Source organism: Pinus tabuliformis, chromosome J, assembly GCF_031772625.1.
Source record: "Pinus tabuliformis cultivar Carrire ecotype Pingquan chromosome J, CPIR1, whole genome shotgun sequence".
In the NCBI taxonomy this organism is placed as follows: Eukaryota; Viridiplantae; Streptophyta; class Pinopsida; order Pinales; family Pinaceae; genus Pinus; species Pinus tabuliformis.
Genome location: NC_142295.1, coordinates 374,754,062 through 374,777,781, shown reverse-complemented (window position 1 = coordinate 374,777,781; position 23,720 = coordinate 374,754,062). Strand labels below are relative to the sequence as shown.

The 23,720-nt window shown below is 41.6% G+C and overlaps 1 protein-coding gene across 1 annotated transcript in view; it reads right to left on the bottom strand.

The window, feature by feature from the left end:
* The window catches only part of LOC149227297 (uncharacterized), a 230,957-nt gene that overhangs the window by 206,649 nt on the left and 588 nt on the right, over positions 1 to 23,720 (bottom strand). Inside the window, exon 2 of the mRNA XM_089380459.1 lies at positions 23,542 to 23,600. Coding sequence (XP_089236585.1) covers positions 23,542 to 23,600 — 59 coding nt within the window. The remainder of the gene's footprint in view (positions 1 to 23,541; positions 23,601 to 23,720) is intronic.

The following is a 23,720-nucleotide window of genomic DNA, read 5'->3' as shown; positions in this document are numbered from 1 at the left end:
TCCTTCCTTTATATAGATCCTATATGCCTTTGAAGTATTGCTATAGCCAACAAATGTTCCCTTCATGCTTGTAGGATCCAACTTCTTTCTCTTGTCCTTCGGTATGTGAATATAGACAGGACAGCCAAATATTCAGAGATGGTCCATGCTTGGTTTCTTCCCAGTGAATGCTTCTTCAGGAGTCATGTTGTCTAGTGATTTGTGAGGACTTCAATTTTGAATATATACAGCAGCCTTTGTTGCTTCACCCCACAGAAATTTTGGCAGATCTTAATCATGTAGCATAGCCCTTACACTTTCTTCAATAGATCGATTCTTTTGTTTTGCAACTCCATTTTGTTCGTGATTGTATAGGACTATCAGCTCCCTCTTAATCCCAAACTCCTTAAAGAAAGCTATGCTTTCCTTTGAAGTGTATTCTCCTCCATTATCGGACCTTAAAATCTTTATTCCTTTTTGTAAGGTTCTTCACTTCAGCTTTAAATTCTTGAATTTTGATGAATACTTCATCCTTGGATTTCAACAAATAAACCCAAGTTTTCCTTGAATGGTCATCAATGAATGTCACATAATATAGATGAACTCCAAGAGACTTTGTAGACATAGGACCACAGACATCGGAATGAATGAGATCCAGAATTTCTTTTGACCTTGAAGCACTGCTTCCAAATGGTCTCTTGACATTTTTGCCTAATGCACATCCCTTGCATACTCCTTCATGATCCTCCTTGAGTTCGGGGATGCCATTCACCATTGAGTTTAGAGTAGGTAAGATTTTGTAGTGAAGGTGACCAAACCTTCTATGCCAAAGTTCACATGGGCTTACTTCAATGTGAACCAAAGCTTGAGATAGAGGAGTCAGCAATCTATAGAGTCTTCCTTCTCGAATCCCAATCATCTTTGCATTTTCGATGCTAGAATTTTTATCCCATACTACAACCTTTCCATCTATAAAAGCGACTCTATCTCCCTTATCTTCTAGACATGAAATAGAAAGTAGATTCTTTTGCAAACCTGGAACAAATAGGATGTTGTTGAGATGAATGCTTCCTCCATTCTCTAGCTCCAACAAGGTTGATCCAATTCCTCTTACAGGATAGCTCTTCTTGTCACCAAGCTCAATGGAGTAAGAAGATTTTCCTCTTGATAAGGTCTTTAGTTGCTTGTGCTCACTAGTCATATGTCTTGATGCTCCATTGATGATTACCCAATTGTTCTCATCTTCAAATATGCCAGTAAGAGCTAAGAATAGTCCTTTGTCTTTTGTAGATGTCTTGGTCATATCATTCTTGAAAAGTAGGAGATTCCACAATGCCTCGATGCCCTTCTTGAGATGACTTGCTATCATCGAAGACTTCCTTAGAAACTTCTTCAAGGGACTAGTGATCTTCATCATGCCCTTAGCCAACCTTAGCTTTGAAAGCATGTTGAGAAATCTATAGGGAAATGGATAGAATGATTTCTCTTTAGCTTGATAATTGTTTGTGATATCTTTTTACTTTTTCTTATTTATTAACTTCTTCTTGTATTATTATGTTATTCTTATCATCAAACAGCTACCAAAACAAGAAGATCAACAGTACACAAGAACACAGGATATAGGTTGCAAGCCAGGGCCAAAACCTCTCCACTTGAGAGGAAAACCCACAAATCTCTTCTCTTCTTATAGATTCTTCAATTGACGAATTCCAAGACCTCTAGACCAAGACCAATACCTCTCCAAGACCAAGTTTGACCTTCTTGATGATGTGCTTCCTTTATCCAAGTCAAACCCAGTCAAATCTCTTCCAGTAGCACAACTTTGACCCCTAGCAACAGATTTTCAGCCTCTATTGCAGGTCTGAAATTTTCGGCCCTCCCAGCAAAAACTGCTTCCACACGTGTGAGCTTATTTCGGGCTTCCAAGACTTCTTGAGACCTTCGCTTGACTTTCTCCTTCTTCTAGGGCTTGAAGATGACCTAATGAGCCTTCCTTTGACCTTCTTTCTGCACTTTCTCCAAGTTCGTGTAAAAATTTATGAATCTTTACAAACATAAATCCTACTGCAGTTACTGGTTTAACATCTCCTACTTGTTATTTCATTCAACAAGTTATTTAATTTATAAGCAGTGATGAAAAACACTACTGCAAACTACACTGACATACAGATCATAAACTGAAACAATAGATGAGACAAACACACAAGGGACACTGTTATTTTTGGACAACACATCCCTGGAAAAACCCAATGCGGGAAAACTGGTGCAACAGATAGAGGGTTTGTATTATTAAGCAAGTAGAATCTGAGTACAACAGGTTGCCTCTCACACCGGCTAACCTTTCAGAGAAATCACGGTAGCAAGAAATACATACGAGGGTTTACCTCGTTCTCCAAGTCACAACTGATCCACTGAGTGGCCTGACTTCGGCAAACAATGCGAAATCCCAGCGCAATCACTGCTTGGGCCAGCATCTTGCCTCTAGGATATTGTGTCACCCCTTCTGCTGGATCGATTTGCTAGAGGAAGACTGTTGTTCAGCCCTCCCGGCTCAGAACCTTGCTTCTCCAGCAAAATCTCAGACTTTTGACGAATACTCTGCACTGCCACTGCAAGAGACCCTCCTGGCTTGCGTCAGCACTGCTTGAGCCCCTTCCTAGGCTGCGTAAGCCTCTACGCTGCCTCTTTGATGCTATTGTTGCCTCTCTGCCACGTACTCTTTGGCTCGGAACTCCTTTCCGATCCAAATCTCTGCTTTTGCTTCTGCCCCTCTCATTGCAACTCAGATCACTAGTTCAATTTTCTCAGCAAACCACGCCCCAGAAAAATCGAATTGATTTGATCACTTGGTGTATCTCCAACTAACCCTCAAGCCTCCTCTTATAGTTTTCCTATTGATGAATCAACAACGGAGATTAAGTCCCTAATCAACGGCTAAGATTAAAACAGACTTGATCATCGTATCTTAGAAGGTTCTCACCCATATTTTTATTAATACCAATTAATATTTTTATTTTCCTAAGTTTAGACTTAGGAACCCCATTAAAAATATTAATTATTTTAATAACTCACAATCTGAGTGGAATTTCTCCAAACGATTTTTGGGTCTTGGAGATCTTATGTATTCTAGCCCCTCCACAAAATTTTGGAGCTAGAACACATCCGATGCTACCCCAAATCAACACTCCCTCTTAGCGAGGAATGTGCTCTAACAATACTTCCCAACAGAAGTATCACACTGATCCATGGCATCAGTCCTCTGTGTTGCTGATGCTTGGCCTGTTTCCCTTCATCCACTGCACTGTTGCATCCTGTACTGTTGCCCATGACACTGCCACTATCACTGCTACATCTGTACTACAACTCCCTCTCAATATGTTGCATCATGTTGCCCATAGCACTGCCACTGCTAACTGTTGCACTGCAACTCAGTTGTTGAGAAATAAGCAACTGAAAAGCCACCCAAAGGCTGACATGTTGGTCAGTCTGGATGCCTCGTGATGTTGAAGCTACCTCTGCTGCTAATCTGTGCTGACCCTCTACTGCTACTGCGCTGCTGCAATTTGCTTTGTGCCTCTCGCATTGCTGCAATCTCCATTGCACTGCTCTAGACTCTAGCACTCTAGCTCTGCCACTGTCGCTACATCATCCCTTGCACCAACTGACTCCCGTCAATCTACTACTGTCATTAAGGGCTCCCGTAGCTGCATGTGATCCAAGAGTTTGGGCACCTCAAGGATCCTGCCCCCGTGTAGTCCTCTCGACTATAGCTCTATGTCGCCCCACCTCTTCTCTAGAGGTGCATGAACACTCATGGCACAATCCTCGTCATCGTCCTCCTTGTTAGCTTTCGTTGGCGCAGCCTTCAAGTTAGACTTCTCTTCCTTGCCCTTCTTCCGAGGGCACTGAGTGGTGAAATGTCCCAATTCCCCACATCTGAAGCATCTGACTTTGGTTATGTCTTTCTTTTTCCTCTTTTGCTACCCTTGTTGTCCCACTAATGCGAGAGTTGCATCCTCCTCTTCCTCATTCTTGACTCTGACCCCTTTGTCGCTACTTCCTGCCTTGTTTAATCGCCTAATCTCTTCCTATCGAAGAGTTGCCCACATCTCCTCCCAACTAGGGAGAGAAGCCCTGCCCAAGATGCTCTGGACAAAGGTCTCCCAATCTTCAGTGACTGCATTCAGGGAAATCTTGACCATGAACTCAGGATTTGGTGTAGACCCCACGGAAGTCAGCTGGTCTTGAATCCCTTGCAACCTGAGAAGGAAGGAATCGATTTCTTCTCCCTTCTGCATCTGAAATTGTCTTAGTTGGTTCTCAAGCAACATCTTCTGTTGGATGGAAGTTCCCTCATACAAGGTGGTCAAGGTCTCCCACATCTCCCTTACTGTTTCCTTTTCAGCAATATGTACGACCACATGATCCTTGACCCCGTCCAAGATCATGCACTTTGCCTTTGCTTGAGCCTCCTCGTATTTCTTGAGAGGATCAGCATCGACCAGTATAGCAACCACTTTCAAGGCATAATCCTTTATGCGATTCTTGTCCAAGATTGCCAGGATCCTAGCCTTCCAGATGACAAAGTTGGATGCCCCATCCAATCTGTCCTAATCCCTTAGTCCATTGACTGCCATCTCTGCTCAAACAAGTATAGAACAGGTTCTCTTCTCCCTCTCTCACTACTGCCCCAGCAAGACTCAGATCTGGATTTCTTTGGCGCTAGAAATCCTCTAAGGAACAAGTTCCTTCTAAACTCCCTTTGAGTCCTGAGTTCCTTCACGGAAATCCTCCCAACAAATAATGTCAAATCACCACTTCTCCAATCTTCCTTCGCTGTTGCTCAGCAACCCGAACCTAGATTTCTTTGGCAAGAAATTCGTTAAGGTAGTGACTCCCTTTACCTTGGTTCAGTCTCCTCAGACATTGTTCTACAACAACAGCAACAGCATCCCACCAACACCTTAGATCAGATCTGCACTGCTCCTTCTGCCCCTGCAACTGAAGAATCTGAGCTCCTCCAGCTCTGCGCAATCACTACATGAGCTAGATCAGCTCCTCCTGGCCACTACATCACTCCTTCCTAGTCCAGAAAGATGGCATGGCTCTGCGTGAGCCTGATCTACCCCTCTCTGCTTCTGTGCTGGCCCAGAAGACTGACGCAATCACTACATGGGCTCCTCCCAGCTACTGTGTCACCCTCTCCTGGCTCAGAATGTTGACGCAGGCATTATGTGAGCCTTTGTGTCACCTTTTCTGCACTGCGTTACCCTTCCTCTGCGTTCTCTAGCTCTGGAACAGCACTGTCACTCAGGGCAGCTGCCTCTCTGCAGCAGATTTGCTGGATCTCCCAGCTGATGGCTTCAGTATCCTATGATCTGCAATGCTCTGATACCATGTGAAAATTTCTGAATCTTTACAAACAAAAACCCTACTACAATTATTGGTTTAACATCTATTTGTTATTTGATTCAACAAGTTATTTAATTTATAAACAGTGATGAAAAACACTACTACAGACTACACTGACATACAAATCATAAACTGAAACAATAGATGAGACAAACACACAAAGGACATTGTTATTTTTGGACAACAAGTCCCAGGAAAAACCCAATGCGGGAAAACCAGTGCAGCAGATAGAGGGTTTGTATTATTAAGCAAGCAGAATCTGAGTACAACAGGTTGTCTCTCACACCGGCTAACCTTTCAGAGAAATCATGGCAGCAAGAAATACATACGAGGGTTTACCTCGTTCTCCAAGTCACAATTGATCCACTAAGTGGCCTGACTCTGGCAAACACAATGAAATCCCAGCGCAATCACTGCTTGGGCCTGCATCTTGCCACTAGGAGACTGCGTCACCCCTTCTGTTGAATCGATTTGTTGGAGGAAGACTGTTGTTCAGCCCTCCGGGCTCCGAAGCTTGCTTCTCAAGCAAAATCTTGGACTTCTGACGAATACTCTGCATTGCCACTGCAACAGACCCTCCTGGCTTGCGTCATCATTGCGTGAGCCCCTTCCTGGACTGCATAGGCCTCTATGTTGCCTCTCTGATGCTATTGCCGCCTCTTTGCCACGTACTCTTTGGCTCGGAACTCCTTTTCGATCCAAATCTCTACTTCTGCCCCTCTCACCGCAACTCAAATCACTAGTTTGATTTTCTCAGCAAACCACGCCCCAGAAAAATCGAACTGATTTAATCACTTTGTGTATCTCCAACTGACCCTCAAGCCTCCTCTTATATTTTTCCTATTGATGAATCAATGACCGAGATTAAGTCCCTAATCAATGGATAAGATTAAAACAGACTTGATCCTCGTCTCTTAGAAGCTTCTCACCCATATTTTTATTAATCCTCATTAATATTTTTATTTTCCTAAGTTTAGACTTAGGAACCCCATTAAAAATAATAATTATTTTAATAACTCACAATCCGGGTGGAATTTCTCCAAACGATTTCTGGGTCTTGGAGATCCTATGTATTCTAGGCCCTTCACAAAATTTTGGAGCTAGAGCACATCCGATGCTACCAAAAATCAACAGTTTGATCCTGCAGTAGCAAAACCCTAACCCAGCGGCAGAATCCCTAGTCTCTTTTCTTTGCACGTGTGAAGAGAGAGAGAGAGAAATTACCCAAGCACTCGATCTTCATCCTTCTTCTTCCTTCGCTAGCCTCTTTCTTCTTCTCCTTCACTTGCTTGATGAGAGAATAATTTGTGCCTCTAGGAGGTCGAGTTCCCTCCTATATATAGGCTTCCAAGGTGGACGAAATACCTCAAATTAGGTCAACTTCTTAGCTAGCAGGCTGACTTGGTCTTGGAGAGAATTTTGACACTTTTAAATACAAACATAATAATTTTTACAAGTTACAATGTGCCCGATGGGATCTTCAACATATGACAATGACTCTTTTGACTTCTTGACCTAGGACAAACCCTAGAAGCTCTTAATGGGTGCTTGACCTCTAAAATAAAAGACCTTGAGCATGAAACCCATGCTTCAAAAATACCAATAATAATTTTTCTTTCATTTTATAATATACAAGAATCAAAAGTACATTTCATATTTATGAAGACCGAACTTAGTTACACATTTTTCAACACTCTTGTTTGAAAAGGTTGAGATCACAGTTGCCATAGTAACTATAAAAGTCACTGCGCGACAGCCAAGTAAGGCCACTGAACTCCATTGGGGAAGTCATTTACTCTAACACACAATTCCCCCGTCCACTTCTGCTTTGTTTTCCTCACTCACATACTATTTAGTCATGACTCTGTGCCATGGAAATAAAAGGTGTTATGCCTAATCAAGAAGACCTTGAAAATGGTATTGCCATTCATTGTTTGTGTTTATGAAAAGATAATATTAACAAAACACAGTAATACTCTAAATCCTAACAAAACTATGGTCAGCCCATATAACTTGCTACAGCACACGTGTATACCAAATTTCAGTTGTCAATGAAGATAGGACTTCGCATCGCTTCTAAGGATTAGAATCAGTTGCCCTTGCAAGGGTTTGGCCTCACTTCAATAAACAAAACCCTTTTGACTCATAAAAACCCCATAGCTTGTCATTTGTACTTGCCACAAAGAAGAAAAGACATGCTATCTGTCTGTATTATTGTTACTATTTGCATCAATAAGTTTCCCACAAGCCAAGAATACTTACTTCCACGAGGGCATTTCAGTAGGAAGAGGAATATACCCATTTGGTGGGCCTTAAAAATGTCTGCACAAGAGCTTCCACCACACCCGTGCCCCCCACCCTTTTTCTTTTGCACCACTCTGTAAACAAGACCATTCAAAGCCAGGGTAGCCTTCACCTCTTTTGATTTCCATGGCTGCTAAAGGGGGTACAAATTAGCTCTAGGGCCTCCCCGAAATTGGGTAGTGCCAATTTGCCCCTTTGCAACAGATTTAATCTACAACAAAGAGCAAAGGTCCGAGTGAAGGAAGTTGGAACCAGATGATGGCCAAGTATGAGAGGAGTCAAACAAATAAGCATTGACAGTGGAGACACTGCTAGCATGGCTAGAGAACCTGATGGAATGTAAACCAAGTAGTCAAAATTTCACTATGGAACGCTCAGGAATAGTTATTCCAGAAACTTGAAAAGTTGCAGTTAGTGGGGAACCTGATTGCCAAGCCCCCAACTGAAATGCAGTAAAGCACCAAGTATGGATCCAAACAAGAGATAAGTGGATGACAAGATTCAAAACATGACAGAGACAAAAAGCAAATATGAAGAAACCCAAGGAGGTATCAAAATTGATTAAGGCGAGAAAGAAAGTATTTCAGGAAATTGCAAACTGCAATCACACGCAAGATTTCCATAACTAAGGAATTAAAAATTTGGCTAAGTATATCAGCCTTCAAGAAAGCATTACTTGAGAAGGCAAGATCTGTCTTAGGCTTTGGGAACCCGAACAGCGGCTGTGACTGCACTTTCAACCCCCAACATGTGAAATTCTCTAAGAACTCCAGGAAAGTGGATATCAAGGAACATCAAGCCTTCAGCCTTGTTAAACATCCAATGGACAATTTTCCAAGTGTCTAAATGTTTAAGTGTTGGATGAGGGAAGAGACAATTACTGAAAATTATTACAAGATCATTGAAATGAACTCTCATCATCAAGAACCCAAAAAGACGCAAAATCACCAAGGTGCTGAAATGGAAAGAACAATAACGTACTCAAAGAAGTATGTATGAGTCCCTCCGAGAGCAATGAACAAGGTACAAAGAAGTTTAACATGTGTGGCATTCATTGGACCACATTTATGCATAAGGTAGAAACCCAAACAAATGCAAGCGTGCGTGCACTGTGCAGTGACTCGCAATGCATTGGCATCCCACTACTTCAGGTAGTTGTTCCTCGTATAGTTCCCAAAAATATTTGGGGAGTGAAGGAGAGTGCACTCAAAGTCCAGATCTCATCTACCGCACAACAGAACAAGGTTAGAAGAACTTGCAGAGATCAACAAATATTATTCAAGCAGAAGAAATAATGATTATACCATATAAACTTATAAAGTGACAGAAACGGGCTTCCATTTCAAAGCTAGAAACCTTCTCCGCTGAACTTCTCTATGACATGTTCAGATGAATCGGCTACCATCATGGCACTTCCGATACCTGATGTCAAGAGACAAGACACCTAACTTCTGAATACAAGACAAACTTCCCCTTCTGATTCAGAGCTTTTTTCAAACAGTTCAACTACCCATCATTCAGAACTTTTGTCCGACACCTCGCAGAAATACCATTCAAAAGTTTTGTCATATACTTCTCATCCATACCAAACCTAATTTTCCTTTAAATTCATGCAACGCACCTCTCCAGAAAGAGAAAAAACTGACAAAACCTTCCCAGTGATCCCCGGCTGAACATTCCCAATCTACAGCAACTGTTTCCAGGTTTTTGTTAGTGATTTTCTATATTTTTATGTTTCAGCTTTTATGGTATCCTTATTTTGGCACTATTATTTTTCATCCTTTTTATTTTTCTGCATTGCAATGGACTTTTGTACAAAAACAGGAAATGTGTGGAGCACACGCCACTCCCGGCTCCGAGTTGAATACTGACTGGAGGTTCGACGCAAGCTCGAATCAGCGATTAAAAAGTCTTCAACTTTAGGGACGATTAATTTGACTTTTACCATGCACTGTTTTACTTCGTGCAGACGCTCTGCTCTTCATCCGACCGGCATTTCACTCATCCCACTCACCAATATGAACACTGTCAGGCTTCCCGATAGAAAACAACTTACACATTTGCCTTTGGTGCATTCAAATGTTGTAAAATCAAGCACATATATATAGTTTAGAATAACCAATGCTGTAAATTCCTGCAGTCTAGTATATTAAGCTCCGATTAAGCTCTCGAAATGTGGGACTTCAATACTAATCCTTAAGTTCCAGGTTTAAGAACAATTTGTGTTTGGGATAGTAAATTGCATAAATCCAGAAAATAATACTTTTGTGACTGGAATTATTTCTTCATTACAATATTTCACAAAATACCAGAGACTGTGCTGCAAAAAGTGCTGCTTGACAAGTTCCCAGGCATTGGAAAATGGCATATTTCAACGTGAAATTTTCATGCAAGACTTGTGAGTTTAAATAAAATTTCGTGATCGCATGCAATAGCAGAAGAAATGTAGTATCCAAAAGAGAAAAACTAACCAGTGCATTGAAAAGAGTGAACTTCCCCACATTGGGCAGGCCAACAATGTTAGAATTTAACAATGATTCTATATGCAGAATAAACTCAAAGAATCATTAAAATTTAATGCCCAGGGATACGAATTACCTCCAGCCATTGGTGAAACTCTTGATGCAACTTCTTTCTGAAAACCACGCTCCAGCTATCCAAGCAAAAAGAAAATAATGCAAAAATTCTGAAGGCACTTCCAAGCTCTGATATCTCAGCTAGATGGTGTAAAAAACTGAAGGGGATTGAGATGCAAGCTTGGGGACCAAACAGATGAATTTATAGCTAAGCTTCCATCAAGCTTTTGATAGCTATGTGTCAGATGTCCCACAGATCAAGGCAGAGAACTCCAGATGGGATTAATGGACCACTTCAGTAGCTCCCAACAATAAATTTATTAACTGCAGTTGATTTCCTTAACTTAAGGAAACTACTGCAGTTGGTTTCCATAAGTTAAGGAAAGACTGCAGTTTAAATTTCATAATTGTAGGCAGCAATTGTGCATAAACTAATGGAGCTTAACATTCTCCCACTTGGTCCATACTTCCAAACTTAATGTCTCAACTTAAAAACCATTGATAATCTGTATTAAGTAATAGATACATGAATCATGGCGATAAGTCCTCTAATAACGAGTATTATCTTCCATGTATTACTATGTATTTATTCTTATTATAATTTATGTGGCAACAATTTCTTAATGAATAAACCTTATGTTTATTCTTGGTCCTTCTTAAATGAATTTTCTCAAATCAACTTAAAGTGCACATAAATATGAGAAAAAACATCACAAAACTTAAGAATTTCATTAAAATAACATTGTACATACAATGAGAAACTACATAATGGAACCAAGTCCCATATTCAATACATGATCCTTGAATTTAAACGGTGGCATGCCCTTAGTCAAAGGATCAGCGATCATCAACTCAGTGCTGACGTGCTCAATGACCACTTTCTTTTCTTTAACACGTTCCCTTATAGCTAAATACTTAATGTCGATGTGTTTATTTCGACTCCCACTTTTATTGTTTTTAGCCATAAAAACAGCAGCTGAATTATCACAATATATTCTCAACGGCTTAGAGATAGAATCCATAATTCTAAGCCCAGAAATGAAACTCCTAAGCCATACACCATGTAAAGTAGCCTCAAAACAGGAGACGAACTCGGCTTCCATAGTGGAAGTGGCAATCAAGGTCTGCTTGGCACTCCTCCATGATACAGCTCCACCGGCCATCATAAAAATGTAACCTGATGTTGATTTACGCGAATCAACACATCCAGCAAAGTCAGAATCTGAGTAGCCAATTACTTCCAAGTTGTCCGTCCGTCTATACATAAGCATGTAGTCTTTGGTTCCTTGAAGGTACCTCATTACTTTCTTTGCAGCTCTCCAATGGTCTAAACCTGGATCACTCTGATATCGTCCCAACATTCCCACAACAAATGCAATGTCAGGTCTTGTGCAGACTTGAGCATACATTAGGCTTCCGACAGCAGAAGCATATGGAATGTTCTTCATTTGTTCCCTTTCAAAGTCGTTCTTCGGGCATTGGTTCAAATTGAACCTATCACCCTTCACAATGGGAGCTACACTTGGTGAACAATCCTTCATCCGAAATCTCTCTAAAATTTTATTAATATAGGTTTCCTGTGACAGACCCAAGATGCCTCGAAATCTGTCTCTATGGATCTTTATGCCAATGACATAAGATGCCTCACCCATATCCTTCATATCAAAATTTTTAGAGAGGAATTGTTTCACCTCATGTAGCAAACCTTTATCATTGGTTGCTAGCAAAATGTCATCCACATATAAAACAAGAAAACAAATTTTACTCCCACTAACTTTCAGGTATATACATTGATCCATAATGTTTTCAACAAAACCAAAAGAAGAAATTATATTATGGAATTTCAAATACCATTGGCGGGATGCTTGTTTTAAACCATATAATGACTTTTTGAGCTTGCAAACCAATTGCTCACCATCACTAGAGGGGAATCCTTCAGGCTGTTTCATGTAAACCTCCTCCTCTAGATCTCCATTAAGAAAAGTCGTTTTCACATCCATTTGTTGCAACTCCAAGTCAAAATGGGCTACTAATGCCATAATAAAGCGCAAGGAATCTTTCTTAGATACAGGAGAAAAGGTCTCCGTGTAGTCGATTCCTTCTTTCTGAGTGAATCCCTTAGCAACAAGTCTTGCCTTGTATCTCTCAATGTTGTCCAATGAGTCTTTCTTTGTCTTAAAGACCCATTTACATCCAATGGCTTTAGCACCATTAGGCAACTCAACAATATCCCAGACTTCGTTACTCTTTATGGAATTCATCTCTTCCTTCATGGCATTGTACCATAGTTCTGATTCTTTGCAACTCATGGCTTGTGAAAATGACTCAGGATCATTTTCGGCTCCAATGTTGTAGTCAGATTCTTGTAGATACACAATATAATCATTAGGAATTGCTGATCTCTTAGGTCTAGTAGATCTTCTTAATGTTCTACCATCATCTTCCTGAGAAGTATGTGATTCAACTTGTTGTTCAAAAGTTCTTGGCAACTCTTGAACTCCTTGATCTACTGGAATATCGTCAGCAGCTTGTGGAACTTCAACAATTGGTTGTTCAACACCAGTTTGTACTTGAGGGGTGCTATGAACAATAACCAATCTATCACTTGAAGTGGAAGGTTGAGATTCTAAATGATCTTTCTCAGAAACTATGTTTCTTGTTTGATCGCTCCCACTGATCAAGTCATTTTCAAGAAACTTTGCATTTCTTGATTCCACAATCCTAGTGTTGTGAGATGGACAATAAAATCTGTAACCTTTAGACCTTTCAACATATCCAATGAAATACCCACTAATGGTCCTTGGGTCCAGCTTTTTCTCTTGTGGAATATAAATTCTCACTTCAGACGGGCATCCCCAAACGCGCATATGTCGCAAACTCGGTTTCCAACCTTTCCATAATTCAAATGGCGTTTTAGGAACCGCCTTGGTTGGAACTCGATTTAATATATACATTGTTGTCTTAAGTGCTTCAGTCCACAAGGATTTAGGAAGATTGGAGCTGCTAAGCATACTCCGCACCATGTCCAATAATGTTCGATTTCTTCTTTCTGCTACACCATTCTGGTCGGGTGAACCAGGCATGGTGTATTGGGCAACAATCCCATGCTCTTGAAGAAATTTAGCAAATGGCCCAGGTGTTTGTCCATCTTCTGTGTATCTACCATAATATTCTCCACCTCTATCTGATCTCACGATCTTAATTTGCTTGCCGCATTGTTTCTCTACTTCAGCCTTAAAGATCTTAAAGGCATCTAATGCTTCGCTCTTTTTATAAAGCATGTAGAGATACATATATCGTGAGTAATCATCTATAAAGGAGATGAAGTATCTCTGACCATGTGAGTCCATGTCTGGACTACATATATCAGTATGTATGATCTCTAATATGTCCGAACTCCTTTTGGCACCTTTCTTTGACTTGTTGGTCTGCTTTCCCTTTATGCAGTCCACACAAGTCTCAAAATCAGTAAAATCTAGAGTATCAAGTATTCCTTCATTTACCAATCTTTTAATTCTATCTATGGAGATATGACCTAGTCTCCGGTGCCATAATTTAGAGGAATCTTCATTAATAACACATCTTTTAGTGCCAGTGTGAACATGCATTGAATCATAAGTGACATTGTTTTGTAAATTAATGCAGTAAAGAGTCAAGACCATTAGACAAAATACCATTCCCAACATAATCAGATTTATAGAATAGACTGAAAGATTTTTCTGAAAAGTTTAAGGAATATCCAAAAGGTACAAGCCTTAAAACTGAAATCAAGTTTCTAGAAAAACTTGGAACATAAAAGGTCTTTTCTAATTCCAAAACAAAACCACTACTTAAAGTTAAATAACATGTTCCTATAGCTTCTACATGTGAGCCCATATTGTTTCCTGATAAGATGCTTTGCTCACTTCCCACTGGCTTCCTTAGGTTTTGCAAACCTTGCAAGGAATTCGAAATGTGAATTGTTGATCCAGAATCAATCCACCATGTGTTAATATTAACGTTAACCATATTAGATTCATAACAAACAAACGAGATTACTTCCTTAAGTTCGGGAATGTCACAACGAATTTCAGAGAGATTTGCAGGTTGTACTACTGCATTAAAAAATCACATGCTTATGTTAAAATTGAGGCTTAATAAACTTTCATGTTTTACCAATGTAAATCATGCTAAAAAGAATTGAATCAAATGACATAAAAATTGCATGTGGGCTAAATTTTCAATTCAAACAGATTCAATAAAACTTTATGATAAAACTTATTAATTCATAACTCCTGTGGGTAGGTTATGAAATTTTATCCTAATTAATTACATAAATATAATAAAAATTCCTGTGGGATAAAATTTATTATATTCAATGTAAATCATGCAAAAAAGAATTGAATCTAATGATATAAAAATTGCCTGTGGGCTAAATTTTCATTTCAAACAGATTCAATAAAACTTTATGATAAAACTTATTAATTCATAACTCCTGTAGGTAGGTTATGAAATTTTAGTAGACACTTGTTCAAATGGTGTCCTCGGGAGCTCTGGACTGCGGCTGCGAGGATGAACCATGGTGGAACCCTAGCTAGGGTTTCGGATCAGGGTCCCCGTTTCATGGCGGTTGGCACCTGGAGCTTCACAGAAACGACAGCTCTGACCGCCTGAACACCGACAGCGGTATCGATTTCCACGGGATACCTTTTGTCTTTCTCTGCCGCGGTCCCCTCCCCGTTTACCTTCTGGCACTGACCTCCGTTCTTCCCGCTGGACGGTTCCCGTCTCGTTCACGGACTCAGGCTCTACACTCCGACAGCTACCATGGGCGAAGAGGATATAGTGGATTATGAAGCGGACCCCATGCCCCATCAGGAAATCTGGGCACACACTAGCAGACCGTGCTTAATACCGAGGAGTGTCGCGCTCAGGGTCGAGACAGGTGCTTCTTCGCGGCACCCGCACTTGCCGCTCAAAGGAAAGGAAAAATCCCCTGAGTATACTCTCGCAGACGCTACCCCGCTGGATTGCCCGCCGTTATCTCCTGCTACCCTTCAGATTTTGGGTTCTTGTCTCCAATCCTCGCCATCTCTGGACGCTCCGCTTCAGCTCCACATCAGACCTGACTTCCCTCCGCCCCCGCCTCCTCCGCCCCCTTCTAGCTCCCACTCCCTCTCAGTCTCCTTTATGCCGCAGACCCAACGGCTCCCCCCCCACTCCTCCCTTCCCTTTCCCCCGGGTACTTCTACCTCGGCTCCCCGTTCCCCTATTCGGTCAGGCTGTTTCACTCCGCCGTTGATACCTGCTCGCTCTGCGGGTTCCGCACAACACAGCTCCTCGGACCCGTGCCGCAGACTTCTGAAGGAGACCCCCTTTGGCAAGCGCTCTGAGAAGGTAAAGAAAGGCAGATGCCTACGTGCTATTGATGCTGATTTCAGTGTTATCTTTGGGCCTGAAGCTCCGCTGCCAGACGTGATGGACGCCTCTCGCAAAGTCCTGGTGGGTCGGGTTCGTGGGCGCACCTACACGACCGAACGATTAAAGCTCTGGGTGGAAGAGATTTGGGGTTCACTGCTTAAGGATTTACCAGAAGTCATGGTCCTCACCCGGGGCTGGTTTGCTTTGCACTTCAATCGGCCTGACCTCACCCAGTGGATTCTTTCACAATACTGGCACATTGAGCTAGCTCCTGTCATGCTCAAGCGATGGGATCCCTTATTTGATCCGGAAAGAGAACAATTGGGGGTCGGCCCCATCTGGGTTCGTCTTCCAGGACTGCCATGGCAATTCTGGAGCCCGTATGCTTTCAAGAGGATTGGGAACACACTCGGCACATACTTGGAGCACGACCGTTCATATGAGAAGACGGGCAATAGGTCCATGGCTCGTATTCTTGTTCACATGGATATCAAACCGGGCCTAGTGGAGAAGATCACTCTGCACCACGGCCATGTTTCCCGGAAACAGCTACTGGATTATGAGGGCGTCCCCTTCCGCTGTCGTAGATGCCATAAAATTGGTCACCTGTATAAAGATTGCCCATTGGTTACAGGGATGACATCGGAGGATCCCAAAGGCCCTCGACAGCAGTCTACAGGGGACCAAAATGCAGGAGATAACATGCCTACTACTGGTGGTCTGGCACATCAGGAGAATTCAACAAAGAAGCCGGGTGTTAGTGCAAATAAGAGCACTCGAAGAAAGGCATTGTCTTCCACAGAGCCGCCGCGTACCCGATCCAAGACTGCAGAGGCTGCACCAAAATCGGCGGAGGCAGCATCTACTCATTCGGGTATTGCTCCAATCCCTATCTGTAATCCTTTATTTTCTGATGAATTGCAATCTGTTATGCACTCTTCCTTTCGGACTCCCTGCACAGAAAATGTCTCCCTCCCCTCCATTCTGTGTACTATTGCCCCGCCTCCGCCCACCTTCTCTACTACCCCCCCCTCCTACAATCCTACCTTGGATTGGCCTGCTTCCCCTCCCTCCCCGGTCGCCTCTGGAGCACATCATTACCACCTGCGGTCCCGGGCTCGCACTAATGTTCTGGGACTGGGTTCATCCCCTGGTCGTCACCGCAAGCAAAAGCGTGGTAGACCATCCCAAATCTCTTCAGCTAAGCTTAATGCGGTCGCGGATGTCGCCATGGGCCGACAGGTTACTATTGAACGGGCACTTAGAGCAAATGAGCCCCTGACCTGTGTTTCCCCATGATCTGGCTCTCCTTCAATTGCAGGGGACTAGCCAACCCCAAAAAGCGCCTGGCTCTGAAGCGGCTCATTCATGAATCTAGATGTGACATTATCCTCCTACAGGAGACCCTCTGCACTGCTGAGATGGCGGTGAAAACTCTTCAAGCTATGCTCCCTGGTTGGGTTCTACATGGGTTGGATGCCTGTGGTAGATCTGGTGGGCTTCTTATCGGCATAAACCCTAGAAAAAGTAGACCTATCTCGGCATGGGGGGGCTGTGGATTTCTTGGAATGGATATTACTCTGGGAGAGCTCGACATCCCGATCAGATTTATTAATATATATGGGCCAAACCAGAATAGGTTAACTTTCTGGCAACATTTCCTGTCTGGTCACCATATCACACAGAATACTATCATTGGGGGCGATTTCAATTTCTCATTGGGGGCTGGGGAAACCTAGGGTCATCAGGCGCAGTATGATCCTCTTGCGGAGCAGATGAGCATGTTACTTGATGCTCACCACCTTGTGGATATCCCTATGAACAAGAAGCTCCCCACTTGGCACAACCAAAGAACTGGTGAGGCTGCTCTTGGAAGGCGACTTGACAGATATATGATGCATGAAGTATTGATTCAGATGTTCCCCTTATACAGACAGTGGGTCGGAACTGGGGGCCTCTCTGATCACCACCCGATTCTCCTTCAGATAAGTGACAACAACCCTAAGCCGCGCTCTCCCTTCAAATTTTTTGCTGGTTACCTCCAAGACCCGGACTATAACAAGCTGGTCACTGACTTCTGGGCATCTCAACCCCCATTGAGAGAGCAGAGGAAAGCGATGGATTTTTGCGCTCGGCTAAAGAAGCTCAAATCTTTGACTGAGATATGGGCAAGAGCAAAACGGGATAGAGATGATCAGTCCCTGAAGTATATGGAAGAACAGATTGCTAATCTGACTGATGAGAGAGGTGCTGGATTTCAATCCGATGCCACAAAAACTCTATTGTGCCAGTTGATGGAGCAAAGATCGAAGATATTGCAAGATAAAGAGGAACTATGGAGACTCAAAAGCAGGGCCATCTGGCTCAAAGCCGGGGACAATAATACAAAGTATTTTCATAATCTTGCAAACGGCAGAAAGGCATCCAATACCATTTGGAAGCTTCCAAAGGAACCAGATGGATGGGCTACAACACACCAACAACTTGCTAGGTTGGGGGTTGAACACTTCAAGAGACTCTTCACGGCCCCAAACAATGTCAATATGCCTGATATCATCAAACTGGCCGGAAAGTTCCCTTGCTTTGTTGGGCAGGAAGACAGAGAAGATCTTAGCCTACCAGTCTCATCACAAGAGCTAGAAAGTACTCTCAAATGGTTTAAGAAGGATAAGAGTCCAGGGCCTGATGGATGGCCAGTGGAGTTTTACCTGGCCTTCTACGATCAGATGGGAGAGGACTTATTGGCTGTCGTCGAGGAAAGCAGGATCACAGGGCACATTCATCCTCCTATGAACCAGACCTTCATTGCCTTGATACCTAAATCAGATGACCCCACATCCTTTAATGATTTTCGCCCTATTTCCCTCTGTAACTGCCTTTATAAAATTATCGCCAAAATCATAGCTAATCGCATCAAACTTATCCTATCTTCACATATCTCGGCTGAACAATTTGCCTTCCTCCGTAACCGGCACATCCAAGAGGCCATTGGCACTGCCCAGGAAGCCCTACACTCCATAAAACTGAAGAATCTTAAAGGTATCTCATTAAAGATTGATCTAGCAAAGGCATTTGATAAAGTAAATTGGCTCTATCTCAAGATGATCCTTACACATCTGGGATTCCCTCACCTACTTATAAACTGGATTATGGGATGTGTCTCCTCGGTCTCCTTTGCTATCCTTATCAATGGTGCAGCCTCGGAAAGATTTAATATTAACAGGGGGATCAGGCAAGGATGCCCCCTCTCCCCACTACTCTTTCTCATTATCATGGAGGGTTTGAGTAGGCTCATAGCGGAAGCTAAAAGGAATGGTGATATTAGCGGCCTCAAAATCACTGAGCAGTTTTCTCTTACCCACTTATTGTTCGTTGATGACATATTAATTTTCCTTAATGGAAGTGTCCGAGACATTATTGCTCTAAATGATATACTGTTGCTCTTTTGTAAAGCCACGGGCATGGAAATAAACAGGGACAAATCCACCAGATCTTTGATGCGTTGCACACAACAGGAATCTCTGCTGGCTGCTCAGCACTTTCCCTTCTCGGAAAGCCAGCTGATGGATGGTATCAAATACCTTGGTTTCAGATTAAGACCGGATGGATATAAAGCGGCTCACTGGACTTGGCTCATAACTAAAATTGAAAAGAGGATTATTGGCTGGCAACACCGTCTACTGTCAAAAGCGGGCAGACTTCTATTAATCAAATCTGTGCTCGAGGCAACACCTGTCTATTGGATGTCGCTTACTTGGATCCCAAAAGGAATTCTACAAAAAATACAACAAATTTGTAATAGATTTCTGTGGAATGGCAACAAAAAGGGCAAGATATTTGCTTGGACCAGATGGGCTCTTGTCTCCATGCCGAAGAGATGGGGAGGATGGGGGATTAAATCTCTGTCAGCTTTTGCACAGGCTCTAACTGCAAAGCAGGGTTGGTCACTTATCAAGATGGACAGCTTATGGGCGGAAGTTGTTCACCACAAATACATTTGGCCTTCCAGCATTACGGAATGGCTTCGTAGACCTACTTGGAACCACTCTGGCATATCCGCAATTTGGAGGGCTACTCTAAAAGCTATGCCCCTAATCCGCGATAACCTGCTATGGAAAATAGGGAATGGTGCACAGGTTCGCATTGGTTTAGATCCATGGCCCGGCTCTGGGAATGCTCATCTACTGCCTGAAGGATTAATCCGACATCTCAACAACAGAGGCATCAAATATTTGGCTCAGATCGGAGACCCTCGTCGATCAACTATATTTTCACAAGCTTGGGCTACGGATCGGCATTGGCTTCTGCCAGAGGATTGGTCTGCACTTTGGCAAGGTTACATACAGGCCCTCACCGAAACTCACATCAAGTTAAAAGAGGAGGAAGATAAAGTAATTTGGGCCCCAGCCAAATCTAGTTCATATGCACCAAAGCTCGGTTACTTGAAGATAATCGAAGCAGAGAAACCGGACATTCTTAAAAGCTGGTGGTGGGATGTCTGGCAGCTACAAGCACAGCCCCGTACCAGACTTCATATGTGGAACATCATAGCTGATAAGCTCCCAACAGGTGCCACTCTTAAGAAGCGGGCTTTCTCTGGACCATCTTGGTGCGTCCTCTGCAAAAATGAGGAGGAATCGACGGCCCATCTTTTCCTTCACTGCGAAGTTACAAAGAATATATGGGCTCAAGTCACGCAGGTGCTCAATATTAATACTGTCTGGCAGGGTGTTGATATACTCTCTGCCTGGGATCAATGGTGGATTGCGGTGTCCTCCGAAAAGGCCAGGAACCTTCCGCTGGTGGTTTCCTGGTACATTTGGAACAGCCGAAATGCCATTATTTTTTAGGACTATAAAGTAAACTGGCATCTTCTTCCGCCATCTATCTGCGCGGCCTACACTGAAATCCCTTTTGAGCATAAAACAAATATCCCACGGAACATACAGCCTGAAATCATTAACAAGGAAATGCCCTGGGCTTATTTTGACGGGGCTGCGCCCCTACAAGGATGTGGGGGGGGTATTGTTTTCCATCTAACAGATTCACATTTTTATCACTTGAGAATGGGATTAGGGACTGGCTCTAATAACTTTGCTGAGCTGATCACTTTGAGACATCTCCTCTATTTTGCTCTTACCAAACATTGCAGACAAATTCAAATTTTTGGGGACTCAAAGATTGTTATTGATTGGGCAAACAATATCTCTATTTGTCATGCATATTCTTTGAAACATATCTTGGAAGAAATTGTTTTTCTAAAAACACATTTTGACCAGATCACTGTTTCTCACATCTACAGGGAAAGAAATGCGCTTGCTGACCGGCTCTCGAAAGAAGCGGCGGATCGCCACATAGGAGACTGGCAGATTGAAGAGTACACTCCAGAAGGCATGCACAGTTACTACCACCGCCCATACATCGACGGCCTGCAACAGGGGGATCCCCCCTATACTTAGAAATTTTTTGATCTACATGTTTATATTATTGTATATATCAGCTATGCACCATATCGGCTCTATGTCTATCTTTCACAGCATGAGGATGTTTATGCCTCAGATACCTGTTTTATTTACTGCTACATGAACTCTGTTATTCCGGTACTTTTTGATTTGGATACTGAGCACAGTATCTACCGTTTTTGGACATTACAGGATGTTATTTTGTAAATCCTTTGATCTGTGGATTATACCACATTACAGCATATGCTTCGGCATCAACAACATGTAATCTCTGTTATTATCTTTTTAATAGAAATTACGAACTCTATTTCTTCGGAAAAAAGGTTATGAAATTTTATCCTAATTAATTACATGAATATAATAAAAATTCCTGTGGGATAAAATTTATTATATTCAGTGTAATTAATTACAATTTAATGTCTAAATAATCTTTATGTGATCTAACCAATCAAAATATATAATTTTATTTAATTAAAGATGTTGTGGCTATTCTCTAATTAATTAAAATTATATGGATCACTAGACATTATTTTGTTGCATAAACAAAACTTAACCAGAGAGGAAAAATAATGTTTACTGAAAGGAGTAAGTCAAAATGACATTTTAAACTCCATATAACATAACTGTAATAATTCTTCACAAAATCAAAATTAAGGTTAAAGCAGTCAGCATTACCATAAATGACTGCAAATTGATTGTTCATCTTATAAACCAAACCCGGAGATTTTTAATTAGAAGAATTCTCTACATATAAGATCACAGCTTTTCAGTTAGAAGAATTCTCTACATGATTCATACGGTAAATATGAATATCAATGTAATTGAACAAGCAGTGCTTGAGGCTGCTTTTGCAGCAGAATGAAGTGCTATCTTGTAAACCAAAACTGCGATCAAATATTGTGCTTATGTGCAGATGTTCAACCCCTTAACCACATTGTAAAGCGGCATTCCGCATGCATCATGATTGTTCTTAATTCATAATTAATATGATCGTCCAATACTTCAAATACTTTGAATTTTATGACTTTCATGAGCTCACTCGAATGTCGTTGAATATGAACAAGAACATTTCCAGCATGAAGTAGGAAAATATATCTGATCAAATATTTTATAAGCATAAAATGTGCTCTGAATGCCTCTCTATAATAATTTCAAATTAAATTTGTATTCACAAGAAAATGGCATCTCTATATGTAAACCATTCATATAACAAAATAAAATAAGCATAAAAACATTAGAAAAGATTTAAATCAACGAACATAAAATAAAAGGGCATAAAAACGTATAGCTCTGCGATTGGTTGAAAAGCAAAATAATTAAAATGGCTAGCTGAACACCACTAATTTACATGTCTAGCAATTGACAGCTGTAAACCACTGCTGGATCTCAACTTCCACAAAGGCCATATACTCTGGTCACTTATTCATGGACTAGCCAACTTAATTACTGCACAACCCAACCCATACTATTTTGCAAGAAATGAGATATTTATTCTAGGGTTCGATCCACCGTTTCGTTCCAAAGAACAAGTTCAAGACCAGATGAATAAGAAAGAGACTGAGCAAATGAGGGCCACAACACAGCAATAAGGTGGTTAGGTACTCGAAACAATGAATAGTTAAATTTGCTTGAAGTTAATCGCCATTTCAAACTGGGCAGCACCATAAATTAGAAAATTTTTAAAGTTCCCGAGTTGAAACCTGTGCGACAGCCCATTAATTGGAAAATTTTATGCGATTTGAAAGCAAAACCATGAATGCAATTAACTTGTTTAAAGTTAATCGCCATTTCAAACTGGGCAGCACAATAAATTAGAAAAATTTTAAAGTTCCCGAGTTGAAACCTGTGCGTCAGCCCATTAATTGGAAAATTTTATGCGATTTGAAAGCAAAACCACGAATGCAATTAACTTGTTTAAAGTTAATCGCCATTTCAAAATTGGGCAGCACCATAAATTTGAAATTTTTATGCGATTCGAAAACAAAGCAATGAATGCACACAAAAATTAAAAATACAGATACCAAATGTATTCTAATACTTTGAAGTTCCGGAGTCGGAACCTGTGCGGCAGCCCATTAATTTGATTCGAAAGCAAAACAATGAATGGTACAACAAATGACTAATTAAAGCAACCCAATAGAAGTGAGTGTTCATGCTAATACCGTTTCTGCAATCATTAAAATCCATGGCAAACCCAAATTGCAAAACAATAAAGGTACAGCAAATGACTAATTTATTTATTTGCGCAAAAGCTACAACAGTAACAGCGCTCAGACGTTTTCTTGGCCAATATACAGCAAGGCAGAGGTAAAAGGGCTCCGATACCAAATGTTAGAATTTAACCATGATTCTATATGCGGAATAAACTCAAAGAATAATTAAAATTTAATGCCCAGGATACGAATTACCTCTAGCCATTGGTGAAACTTTTGATGCAACTTCTTTCCGAAAACCACGCTCCAGCTATCTAACCAAAAAGAAAAGAATGCAAAAATTCTGAAGGCACTTCCAAGCTCTCCTATCTCAGCTAGATGGTGTAAAAAACTGGAGGGGATTGAGATGCAAGCTTGGTTCCTAACAGATGAAT